This window comes from Rhineura floridana, chromosome 8 (assembly GCF_030035675.1).
Source record: "Rhineura floridana isolate rRhiFlo1 chromosome 8, rRhiFlo1.hap2, whole genome shotgun sequence".
Taxonomy (NCBI): Eukaryota; Metazoa; Chordata; class Lepidosauria; order Squamata; family Rhineuridae; genus Rhineura; species Rhineura floridana.
In genome coordinates, this window is record NC_084487.1 from 107,501,719 (window position 1) to 107,514,781 (window position 13,063).

General features: G+C 40.4%; 1 protein-coding gene across 2 annotated transcripts in view; it reads right to left on the minus strand.

Annotated features, from left to right (window-relative positions):
• Nucleotides 1-13,063, minus strand: part of CPNE8 (copine 8) — a 97,094-nt gene that overhangs the window by 55,071 nt on the left and 28,960 nt on the right. For both annotated transcript variants that reach the window (XM_061640312.1, XM_061640313.1), the window contains exons 5-6: nt 4,278-4,317; nt 1,175-1,251 (exon numbers count right to left, since the gene is read on the minus strand). In XM_061640312.1, the coding sequence (XP_061496296.1) occupies nt 1,175-1,251; nt 4,278-4,317 (117 nt within the window). The remainder of the gene's footprint in view (nt 1-1,174; nt 1,252-4,277; nt 4,318-13,063) is intronic.

Here is a 13,063-nt window from a genome sequence, read left to right on the forward strand (position 1 = left end):
AGGGTATAACAATTCTAGTCATTTTCTTAAGGGCTTTGAGGGGTTATCATAAGATGAGAAGGCAGATGTTTTAGGGTTTTTTCCCTTTTCCTTACAAAAAGCTTCAGTGCTGCTTCAAGTGGCGGCAGAGCTGCAATGTACAGTCCATCGTAATTCTTAATTCCTATAAAATGCTCCAGTAAGAACAATGCTATGTCATAATATTGCATCATTCCCAGAGGATCATTTTAGAAAAAACAGATGGCTGTACCCATACAGCACCAAGCCACATGCAAATACATGCAGCAGTATGCAGCCACATGCAAACACACGCAGGAATTCTCTTCCCCATCTGCAAATACACACTTCTGCAAACTGCTCGCACTGGCAATGGCCATTTTTGCTTTGGGAATCAGGCTCCACCAGGGAAGCTTCAATCTGTCGAATAGACATGAGTTGTAAAGCTGTCTTTACTTCAGTGACTGGTTTACAATCAGAACTTTGAAATCTCATCACTTAAGAAGATATAATGGATATTTACCAAAGTAGCTAAAGGTATATTCCTGCAATACTTCTGAATTTTTGACACAACATTTTGGATGAGGGGGGAAAGGTTGCAAACAATGGTCTTGTTTGGATGTAATGCTACACCACAGTATAGAGCTATGAGAATGACCAACCATGAGCCTTTAGTTTGCATGCTCCCCGTCCTCCTTAGATGAGGCTGCAAGGAGGAGCTTCAAAGATTTGATTCTGTTTTAGATTAACTGCAGCTTGTCATTACTCTGAAACCAGACGAACTGTTGTTAATCTTAACTATGGTTTGTTGAGACAAAGCAAGTTCATAAGCGATGTCATTTTGTTAAATTTATACCTCAAAAGGTAGATCTTCCATGTCAAATTTCCTACTGATAGAACAAATTGTCTTGATTTTACAGTGGTTAGAATTTTCAGGCTTTATAATGATGCAATGATGAAAAAGCTATTCACCTTAATTAGACAATGCTATAATTTATTCTAAAATAGCACCACTCAGATTCAGAATACACATCAGTGGGTAAAAATATATTGTCTAGAATTCTCATTTGTCAAATAGCAGAGAACACAAGGATTTGTCTGACCTAAAGGCAACATCTGTTGGTATTGGGAAGCTATTGGAAGTTTGCTGTCAATTTATTTGAAAAATTATACTTACACAATTGACTTTTCTAATCTGCTTCCTTGTGATCCAACAATCTCTCCAAGTGTACAGAAAACTTGTCCCAAGAAATCCTGTAAAGTTATCATTAAAATTTAAAATTATAAATTTAATTTCCAGAACCCCATGCACAGTTTTCCATTAGTAAGTTTATGACATGCAATCTTTAGGAAGAATTATAGGTTATGTTTGGACATACCGAGAACAAGCCTAAATGAACCTTAAGCTACAAGCCTAAGTGAGCCTGGACCAGGAGGAATTGCAAACCTTTTGCTTTGATTAACCACAGCTTGCCATGTTGTCTGGACCCAGAACTGTGGTCAGTTCAAACAAGCCAGGTTCAAGAACTACATTTGAAGATGGTTTGCTGAAACTAACCAAAATTAATATTATCAGCAGCTTGTTGATCTAGATGACACAACAAACTGTAGCAAGCAAAAGTTTCCAAACACCTTCTCCTGACCACAGGAATGTGCTAAACATTGAGAGTAGTGCATGAATGTGTTGTCTCTTTTTTACACTGCATTTATCTCTATATGTTTCTCAATATTTCTTCATAAATTTCTTCCATACCTTGCATTTTATATGTTATCTTGCTTAGCCACTAGGACCTCTTACTGAAACATGTATATGTCTGTCTGCGTGGACTTCTTTTTTCCTTTTATACAATATGCCATTTAGCAAACAATGCTACTGAACCAAGCTTTTTATTCCTTTACTATGTTCCAAATAGCTAAAATGTAACCTAATATTAGCACTCTGAAAGACTAGTTTCCATATATTCCTAAAACCAAATTAATACATATATCCATCTATTCACAGAATCGAAGAGCTATTGGGTATTATCAACACTACTAGGCATTCCAAAGTGAATCTCTCTAACACCTTGAACTAGTATCAGTAATAATTCACCCTTTATATAAACATTTAATGGAAGCCCAATGTATTCTGAGCTGAATCTTGTGGTGAATTGATCTTAAACCCAAATCCATAGTGAAGAATTAATTCTCTTAGTGCAGGCATACCATGTTCTTAAACTGAAAAATGTAAGACAAACATTCTTATATTGAAAAAATTAAGACATGAATTTTCACATATATGGAAAATGCCTGTCTTCTGAGTGAATACCGTAGAGCAGCCTTCCCAACCTCTGGGTCTACAGATGTTGTTGGACTACAACTCCCATCAGCCCCAACCAGCATGGCCAATGGTCAGGAATTATGGGAACTGTAGTTTAGCAATATCTGGGGACCCAAAGGTTGAAAAAAACTGTCATAAGGTTATAAATCATTATTAAGTAATAGCTTTCATACAAGACATGCATTTAAGGGACATCTCAAGTGACATATAGCACACATCAATTTATCCTACTGCTCAATGATTATATAACACAATATGAAACAACATTTGTCCTAATTACATCTATATAGCTTTCATCTGGCAGACTAACTTGCTGTTGCTGCTGAGCTTTCCCAATTTTTGATGCAACTAAATGTATCTTGATGACAGACTAGGACAATTCTTTGGTAGCAAGATCTAGTACAGCTCCAAGTTGTAACTCTCTCTGCCCTCACCTCTCATAATAACGTCGACATCAATACATTAAGAAAGAGAGAAGCACCATTTTTTATTGCAGGAGTGTTCATAATATGAAAAAAAAATCACTGTCACCAATATTACATATGATTTATCAGGTTAAAAGGTCTGTACAATTGATGGATACGTGCACTTGTTTCATCATGTGCCAAATCTGATATTAAACCTGGAATATATTTATAGGAATACACACATGAAAGTATCGATTTTACTTTTCAGTAGCAACTGTTTACATTAATTCAGCTGATGGTCTTCCAGGTTTTTCTCAACTGGTGTCTCAGGAGTGAAACCAATATTAAATGGAAACAACATCATGTCTCAGTTTCAGAAGCTGAAATATGAACTAGCCTTTTGCCTGTGCATGCAGGCCCTTAGCTCGTGAGCAATCAAATCAGGTAACCTCCAATTAAGCATAGTTTCCCATTTTTTTTGAACCAGAAAACTATGGTTACCAGTTAGTTCAATATCCTGACTTGTTCTAAAGCTGATAATCAGTTTCCTAGTTCAGACAAAATGGGAAACTAAGGTTAATTAGAGACTTCCTGGTTTGACTGCTCAAAACATTAAGGGAGAAGAAAAGGTATTGTGTGCACAGACAGCTTATTGCATGGCCACTATAACCACAAAAGGACCACATTGACAAATCTGAAAATCTATATCCTACAGTTTGAAACAATCCAGAATCAAAAGCCATTTTGGGGTATCCATCTACAAGGCACTTAATTCTATTGTTCATAATCTGTTTTGAAACTCTTAGCAACACAGTCAATATCAGCTTCGATAATTATATGCTTGATTTTTTTTAAAAAAAATCTGAAATAAAATGTACCATGGGACACTGAATCATTTTTTTAAAAAATTAAGAATATATACATAACCCTACAAGTCCACTGAAGTCTAGCATGCAGCCAAATTTGGCTTGATAACAGATCCCATTTTACACACGTGATAAATGCCAGGAGCGTCTTGTCTCAGCAATCAAAATGTTGAGATGTTTTACAGAAATGAGCACTGATTGTCAAGTACTTCCAATAGACTTCTTCCTTTATATTTTGCAGTTTATGAACCTGTATGTATCAATGGGGTGGGTTTGTGGCAACTCTTAATCATGGGACTACCAGATTGTATAATCAGTTTACATGACCTTACTTGGCAGGATAAAACAATATAGTTTCTAGAAAATCAACTATTAATAAAATGATTCCTTGTAGTGAGCATGCCCCTAAGACTAAACACTAATCAGATATGTTAAAAATTCCAGAGGGGTAGGAGAGTGTTGTGGAACCTTAAAGACTAAAGGACTTATTATGGCTCAAGCCTACTTTATCAGATGCATGAACTCAAATCTTAGTTGGCAGGTATATAACGGGGAAAATTGTAAGGTGGGAGTTGAATGGTACTAAGAGGCAAAAATTACAGTTAGGGATAATTAGAGCTTCAAATATATGTTAAATGTGTTAATCAAATCTGGACACGCTTAAGGTTAAAATCAAGTAGCACTTACATGCTTGGAAAGGTTTGGGCTCTTTGAATCAACATCATACCTAAAATGAAGAAAGAAAGGAAGATTTGAATTTATTTACATGTTCAAATACCTAAGTAAAACCAAGAGCATGTTGTTTTGTATTTGTTTTGGACAGCTAATGTAATGAAAACAGAGAGCAGGATGTGCTTGCACCTGAAACACATGCATTCAAATTCCAGCACAGTTGAGAAGAAATATTCTGAATTATACATATGAATGGTATAATAAAAAGTTGCACTAGGACAAGGATTAATAACAACACAATGGGATTTCCCCCTTCTCCCCTTGCAGTGTCTCCAAATCTGCTCTGGAGGATTGGAGAAACCTCCAGAACAGATTTGGGGGGTGAAAGGAGGAAAGGGGGAGATGATTCTGTTATGCAAGAATAAATCCTTGCACTGACAGAATGGTCTGCTTAGTGCTACATTGAATACAACTCTTAATTTTATTATTTTTGTTTGGCTTTTACATTCTAAAAAGATACTGTAATGAAGACTGAAGCCCATATTTAAGGGTATTTGTATACATTTAAAACAAACTATGCATGCATAATTTCAGAGGTTTATTACATATGCTTCCTATACCACCAACATCTATGAAGTTAATTAACATTTTAAAAAATGTAGGTGAAGGAAACAGACGGTGTTAAAAAGGGAAACCATTATAGCTTCACCTTAAGATGCAACATTATAATCCAACTAGCCACACACATAAGGCCAGAGTGAAAATGACACTGGCAAAAAAAGCATTATGTGTAATACTGAAATCTCATACAGAAACTAAAATAATTGAATAAAACAATGGTTTGGACAAGTAGAGTTATTATAGTCAAACACCTGTGAGAATGACAACTGCATGTAAAAAGCCGAAGTCCTATGGACATGTGTGGAAGAAAAAAAATCCCATTGGCATCATCACTGAGTTTAAGGACACAAATTCTGCCTGCTTGCGTAGCTAATTAAATGGCCAGGATTATGAACTTTCATTTTTAAAAAGCAAAATTTTAAGCTCTTACATAACCAGAGATACAACACTGTGCAGACAGTATTTTGTTCTGTACTTTGTGAGAAATTAGTCTGATCCTGCCTTCTATTACAGAAGTCGTTGCTATTATTGACATGGAAACAGTGATACCCATAGACACAGAAAGGGACTAAAGCTGCCCTGTCAATGGCAGTACAATCTATTACCTCCATATTGCAGGTTTGGGCGTTTGTGATGGAGAATGACTTATGAAATCCCTGTACTTCATGCTGCAGGTTAGTAATGGGGCTGGCTGGTCTGTATTTCCAAACAAAGAATTCCTTTGTAAAATCACCCCTCAGGGTTTCAGCAGATGTACTTAATTTGTCCTCTTAGATCCCAGACTAATTCCATGCAGAAGCCATGAGTTTCACAGACATGCGTGCCAACAGTTTGCACTTCATGCTTTGCTATTTGGAAGGAAGGCATGCTGCTACCTAGAGATGTAAAAGTTCTGCGTCTTATGAAGCCATTGGAAAAACTTTTTTTCCCCAGGTTTTTTTTTGGGAGGAAATGGAAATTTTGAGGAAAATTGAAAAATCATCATCATCATCATGGTTTATTTGTATGCCATCTTTCCATAGCAATCTATGCTCAAGGCAGCTCACAACGAGAAAATGACGACATAGCTCACTGTTACAAAACAAAGTTCCAAATGCCTGCTCCCACTAGGAGTGTCCTGGAGTGGCAGCCATTGCCCCAGCTAAAGATCAGTCTGGGAACTGTGGCACTAATTTAGCCTGTATTATATTTCCCACTGCACCAAGTGCAAATGCTTACTACCAAGTGCAAATGCTATGAATCCAAATGGGACACTTCTATGGAGTCAGTCATAGACCAAGGAAGGAATGGTGCTCTGCCAAGGATTTCCAACTTCACTGTTCTAAAAGCAGCCGGCACCTTTCTTGCATCGGCCTACCTCCAAGAAGACAACATTGAGTTTCTTCAGCCTCCCTCAATGCTGGTGCAGCCTGTGCCACAGCCGCCGCTGCTGCCATGAACTGGCCCACCAGCCAAATGGCTGTGCAACCAGATTATCTGGATGGGCTGGGTCTTCCTGAGAAGGCTCAGCCTTTCTTCTGAAAGAGATGGAAAAGCTGCCCTCCCGCCCTGCTCCACTCTGCTCCTTTGGATTTCTTCTGACTTTTAAAAAATATGCAATACTTCTTTTTAGCGCCCTTTACAGATTGAAAGTCACTCTGTTATTTAGGAACATAAAATGTGCTATGTATAACTTGGTTTGCCATTAAATTATCATGTTTCATATATTACACTTTATTCTCACAATAATTACAAATTGAATTTACTTTTTAACATTTTGTGTTACAAATGGAGCTACAAGCTACTGAACTGTAAGGAACCTAGCGTCTCTTTCATTTTGCCAGTTTAGGAGTAGGCAAAAAACAGTAAAAACAGGAGAAACCATCAACATTATAGTAAAAATGGAAAATTATTATGTCTTCTGAAAATTATTATGTCTCCTCCAGTCCTCCAGTGTCCAGCAGACATAAAGCCCTCATTTCCATAGAAAGAACTGAGAAAAAAGGGTGGGGGCAAGTCTCAATGAATACTACATGAAATGTAATCAGTCTCATTTTCTGAGATATCACTATCAGTTTCTGCTTCCTTATATTTGTCATATTTATCATGGACTTCAAAAAACTGAAGCCTTGCCTGGATTGAAACAAGCTTCTATACCCTTTTACATGTCATAGCCTCCCCTTTTTTCAATTTTTCCAATTTTGGGGGGAGAAAGAAAAAAAGGCTTTTGGGGAGAAAACTGCAGTGTTTTTTTCTGAATTTTTCTAGCTTTTTCCAGACCTTCATGTCTCTACTGCTATCCAGTTACAGCTATACTAAAATCCTGATTTCTCTATTGTTTGCTTTCAGCAACTGTTACTTCTGCCCAGGTGATCAAAATACATGGAAGTTGGACAGCTTTTGTACAACTCTTTAGGAATATCAATATATTGACCAATCAGAAAAATGTGTACATTTTCTAACTTCTGCCTACCCTTTTTCATCACAGTCCTGCTTTTGCTCTTCTGAGAGAGGAAGCAGCCATAGGATAGATTGTACTAATGATTTTCTGCTTCCTAGTTTTACTAGTTTCTAAAAATAACCCATTTTAAGGAAAATGTTTCATGCACTTGTGATGTTCCTATATTAATGTATATATGGTAAGTGTTGTTGTTTTAGAAGATACATGGTAAGTGGAGTGAAAGAGGAGGGGGAGTGAATGGGCAGTAGAATGCGAGATGATTGGCTGAGTGTTTAAAATGGCTGAATGTATAAAAGGAAGAGTGAGAGTGGAATCGGGGGGGAGAAGAGAAAGAGTGGATTGCTTGGTGGGGTTTGAGAGAGTTGTTTGCCAGGAGAGAGTGGAGAAGGAGGGAGGTGGAGTTCGGATTAGTATTGAGTAAAACCATATGCTTATGTGCCTTAAGAAGAAATCTTGTTAATCTTGTTAGCTTTGTTATCTGTAATAAATACTTAATTTGGTTTACCAAAGGCCTGATCCTTGGCTGGGGTTTCACAGACCAGAAGGGAGGGTAAGGTAATGACCAAGGCTGAAGGGGAACTGTAACAAATGGTGGCAGCGGTGAAGAGAATAACAATACCAGTATTCAGAGTCTCTGGGAATACTAGTATTGGGATGTTACTGGTGGTTGCCTAGCAGGGGGATCTGTTGAGATCTGTGCTAGAGCGGATAGGTAAACCATAAGAGAGTGCGGTCCGGACTGGTGGAGTCCCTGGTGGTGCCTAGAGACAGGCAGTAACCACGAGCAGGTAGGAACCTGACAGGGAGATCCAGGGAAGGACGCATCACATGTGGTGGCAGTAGCGGTGGGATACGAACAACAGAGAATCCAGATACGAACCAAAGAGAGTCCCAAAGACACGTGGTGACAAAGGAGACTACGTCACACGTGGTGTCAGTAGCGGTGGGATACGAACAACAGAGAATCCAGACACAGTGGTGTGGCAAACAGAAATAACAAAACAAGATTTCTTGTGAGAGTGACTGGCAAAGAGTGTGTGGCAAAGAGTGAGTGAACTCAAACACCATGGCTGAATATATAAAAATGAAAAGAGAGGAGCTGGTGGAGAAGTGCATAACATTCAATTTACCTCACGAGGGTAAAGGGGTAGATGAATTGAGGATAGCACTTATAGGATTTGCAACTGCCCAGCAAAAACAACCTGTCAGAGAAGAGACCCCAGAAGGATATTTAAGCAATCCCGCTTATACAGAGTACTTGAGAGAGAAGTTAAGATGGGAGGCTGAGGAAAAAGACAAGCAGAGGGAGTTGGAAGCTGAGAGATTGAGGAGGGAGGCTGATGAGAAAGAAAAGCAGCGGGTCTTTGAGGCTGAGGAAAAAGATAAACAGCGAGAGTTGGAAGCTGAGAGATTGAGGATGGAAGCTGAGAAGTTGAAGATGGAAACTGAGAGAATGAGAATGGGGTTTGAGGAGAGGGAGAAGCAACGAGCAGTGGATGCCGAATTTCAAGTAGAAAAGTTAAAATTTGAAAGAGAGAAGTTTCATTCCGATGAAACAAGAAAGGACAGAGATGGAGCAAAAATAAAAATTACTCCAAAGGACTTTGCTGTCTATGAGCCTGGTCAAGATCCTCAAATTTACCTCAGCACCTTTGAAAAAGCAGCTCAGTTGTGGGGGCTACCTGAAGATAAATACATGCAGTATTTATCAAATCTGATTAAAGGGGAATTGGCTGAGGTATACCAATATTTCTCCTCAGACAGGCCCGTCACCTATGCTGAATTCAAAGAAGCAGTGTTTAAAAGATTCAGACTGGGGCCTGATTATTTTAGAAAGCTTTTCAGAAATTGCCAGATACAGACAGGGAGGTCTTTTGTGGAACTGGGAGCAAAGTTGATGGATATATTTGGAAAGTGGATGAGTAGTGCCAAAGCTCAGTCAGTGGAAGAGGTGAAAAGCCTCATGATACTGGATCAATTATACCATCAGTTACCACCAGAAATAAGGCTCCTGGTCAAAGACCGTTCCCCTACATCTGTGCAGGAGGCTGCAGAGATGGCGGATCACTTCGCCTCCAACAGAACTGGCTGGGTGGGGAAAACATCAAGAGAGTTTAAACCCAGACCATATAGTGCTGGCAGAAGGGATGTGGTACCACAGCGAGTGAGTCCTCCATTAAAATCTGAAGGGCACAGGACACCCCAGAGTGGATCTGTGTACCCTAAAAGTGAGGAGAAATTATGCTACAAATGTGGTAGACCAGGGCACCTACGTTTTCAATGTGAGGTTGCCAATCCCATTAGTAATCCTGCTCAGACAAGGACAGTGAAAACAGAGCCCAAGGCTTTAGAAACAGCGAAAAAGGTTCAGTTCTGCCAGATAAACTGGACAGAAGTAACAGACCTTGATTCAAGTCTGAGAGAGGAAGTGAGTGTACAAGGGGCAAATTATTGGGCATTACTTGATACTGGTGCCGCTCAGACATTACTGAGGCCAGATTTAATAAAATCTGAGGTAATATTACCTCAGGAAACTGTGACTATCCAAGGAGTGAAAGGTCAACCAGAAAGTTTGCCTGTGGCCCTGGTGGATATGACCTGGAGAGGCCGAGAGGGCCGATATAAAGTAGGCATTAATGCCCAGCAACAAGAACCAGTAATACTGGGAAGGGATGTAATGGGTGCCCAAGGAAAGATCTATGTAGTGACCAGACAGCAACTTGGCAGAGAAAAAGAAGCCATATTAAGGGGGGCTGAAACAAACAGGGTGGAATCTGTTAACCAGCCTCAGGTCACCATAGCAACCACTAGCAGGCCTGCTGAAGGAGACAAACTGTATCAAGTGGTCTCTGGGGAAGAAGCAGATCAATTCAGGGAAGAGCTGCATAAAGATATAAGTTTGAAGCAGATAAAGGAACAAGCCCTGACCCAACAGATTCCTTTCACTGACAAACTGAGGAATCAAGTTGTGTGTGAGAATGGGATTTTATATAGACTGTGGATGCCTGCTGAGAGAAAGGATGAATGTGAACCAGTGAAACAAATGATGGAGGTGGTGAAAGAGAATTTGAGTCAAGCTCAGCAGAAGCAACGTTTATTTATTTATTTATTTATTATTTCAATTTATATACCGCCCTTAGCGAAATAGCTCTCAGGGCGGTGAACAAACGTTACTGGTATGACAGAACAGCCAGAGAATGTGTGTATGATGTGGGAGATATGGTTATGGCGTTCATACCCAGGAAACATGACAAATTACAGGCTAACTGGGAAGGACCATATACCATCAGAGAAAGGCTTGACACAGTGACATATGTAATCACCACAGACCAATTAAACAAAAGCAAAGTGGTTCATGTAAATATGTTAAAGCCTTACCATACCAGGGATGCAAAGGTGTTGCAAGTTACCTTATTCCCTGAGGGAAGTGGGCCTGAACTTCCAGATTTGGTACAGGAAAGCAAAGACAAAGGAGGGGTAGATCAAGTGGAATGGTCAGAGGAGGTAGAGGAGGAAGTAAAAGAAGAGATTCTGAGAGTGTTGAAAACCTATAGGAATCTCTTTAGCAACAAACCTGGCCGAACCAGTATAGCTATACATTCCATTGATACTGGAGATCATGCCCCAATCAGATCTGTTCCGTACCGTGTGAATGGGAAAGTTTTGAATGAGATCAAAAAGGAGGTGGAAGATATGCTGGAATTAGGAGTGATCAGGGAATCCATCAGTCCCTGGGCCTCAAGTATTGTCCTGGTTCCGAAAAAAGATGGAACGACAAGGTTTTGCATTGATTATCGGCTAATCAATAAAATTACTGTCCCAGATGCGTATCCTATGCCTAGGGTAGACGCAATGTTAGAATTATTGGGGGCAGCAACCATTATCTCTACACTAGATCTCTGTAAAGGATTTTGGCAAATGGAACTAGACGAGCAATCCAGAGCCAAAACTGCCTTCAGTACACCAGATGGGTTATATGAGTTTGTGACCTTACCCATGGGACTAAGGAACTCACCAAGTTCATTTCAGAGGCTAATCAATACTGTGTTGCGAGGCATGTCAGATTTTGCAGTGGCCTATATCGATGACGTGGCCATTTTTAGCAAGTCGGTGCCTGAGCATGTCCAACACCTGACAACAGTATTGGAGGCCTTAAGAAAAGCAGGCCTCACAATAAAAGCTAAGAAATGCCAGTTTGGACTAAAGGAAGTAATCTATTTAGGACATAAGGTGGGGAGTGGGAAAATCACCCCCTTATGGAGCAAGGTGGAGGCAATACAAGCGTGGCCGATCCCCTTAACCAAAAAACAAGTAAGGGCATTTCTGGGTGTGGCTGGATTTTATAGGAAGTTTGTGAGAAATTTTGGGGAAATAGCAACCCCCTTGCATGAATTAACAAAGAAGTTCTGAGCGTGTGGTATGGACGGATGAATGTCAGAAGGCTTTTGATCTACTGAAGCAAGCCTTGTGCCAAGGACCCATATTAATAGCACCAGACTATGAGAAACCATTCATCGTGGCTACAGATGCGTCGGACCTGGCGCTGGGAGTCATCTTGCTACAGGAGAGAGAAGGCACCAGACATCCAGTGGCGTACCTGAGTCGCAAGCTGACGCCGAGGGAGAAAAACTATTCGTCGGTCCAGAAGGAGTGCCTAGCGGTCGTGTGGGGACTGAACAAGTTGCGCCCATACGTGTGGGGACGAAGATTCACAGTGACTATGGATCATCGGGCCTTGTTATGGTTGCAGACTATGAAAAACCATAACACTATGCTGCAGAGGTGGTCCTGGGCCCTACAGGACTATCAAGTGGACTTCCAGTTCATAAAAGGCAAGGACAATGTACTGGCCGATGGACTTTCCAGGCAAGTGGCTGGGACTGCAGTGACATGACCAGACAGAGGAACAAAGAAAGACATTTTCCCCATAGAGACTTTTATTTGTTAACGCGACGTATAAATCCTGGAACAGGAATAATACTCTGCTGTTGTTTAAGGGGGGGGAAATGTGATGTTCCTATATTAATGTATATATGGTAAGTGTTGTAGTTTTAGAAGATACATGGTAAGTGGAGTGAAAGAGGAGGGGGAGTGAATGGGCAGTAGAATGCAAGATGATTGGCTGAGTGTTTAAAATGGCTGAATGTATAAAAGGAAGAGTGAGAGTGGAATCGGGGGGGGAGAAGAGAAAGAGTGGATTGCTTGGTGGGGTTTGAGAGAGTTGTTTGCCAGGAGAGAGTGGAGAAGGAGGGAGGTGGAGTTCGGATTAGTATTGAGTAAAACCATATGCTTATGTGCCTTAAGAAGAAATCTTGTTAATCTTGTTAGCTTTGTTATCTGTAATAAATACTTAATTTGGTTTACCAAAGGCCTGATCCTTGGCTGGGGTTTCAGACCAGAAGGGAGGGTAAGGTAATGACCAAGGCTGAAGGGGAACTGTAACAAATGGTGGCAGCGGTGAAGAGAATAACAATACCAGTATTCAGAGTCTCTGGGAATACTAGTATTGGGACGTTACTGGTGGTTGCCTAGCAGGGGGATCTGTTGAGATCTGTGCTAGAGCGGATAGGTAAACCATAAGAGAGTGCGGTCCGGACTGGTGGAGTCCCTGGTGGTGCCTAGAGACAGGCAGTAACCACAAGCAGGTAGGAACCTGACAGGGAGAGCCAGGGAAGGACGCATCACAGCCCTCTTGTGAGTTTTTTAGTTCAGTGTCTTTTAGGCACCTAAGGTAAGCCTG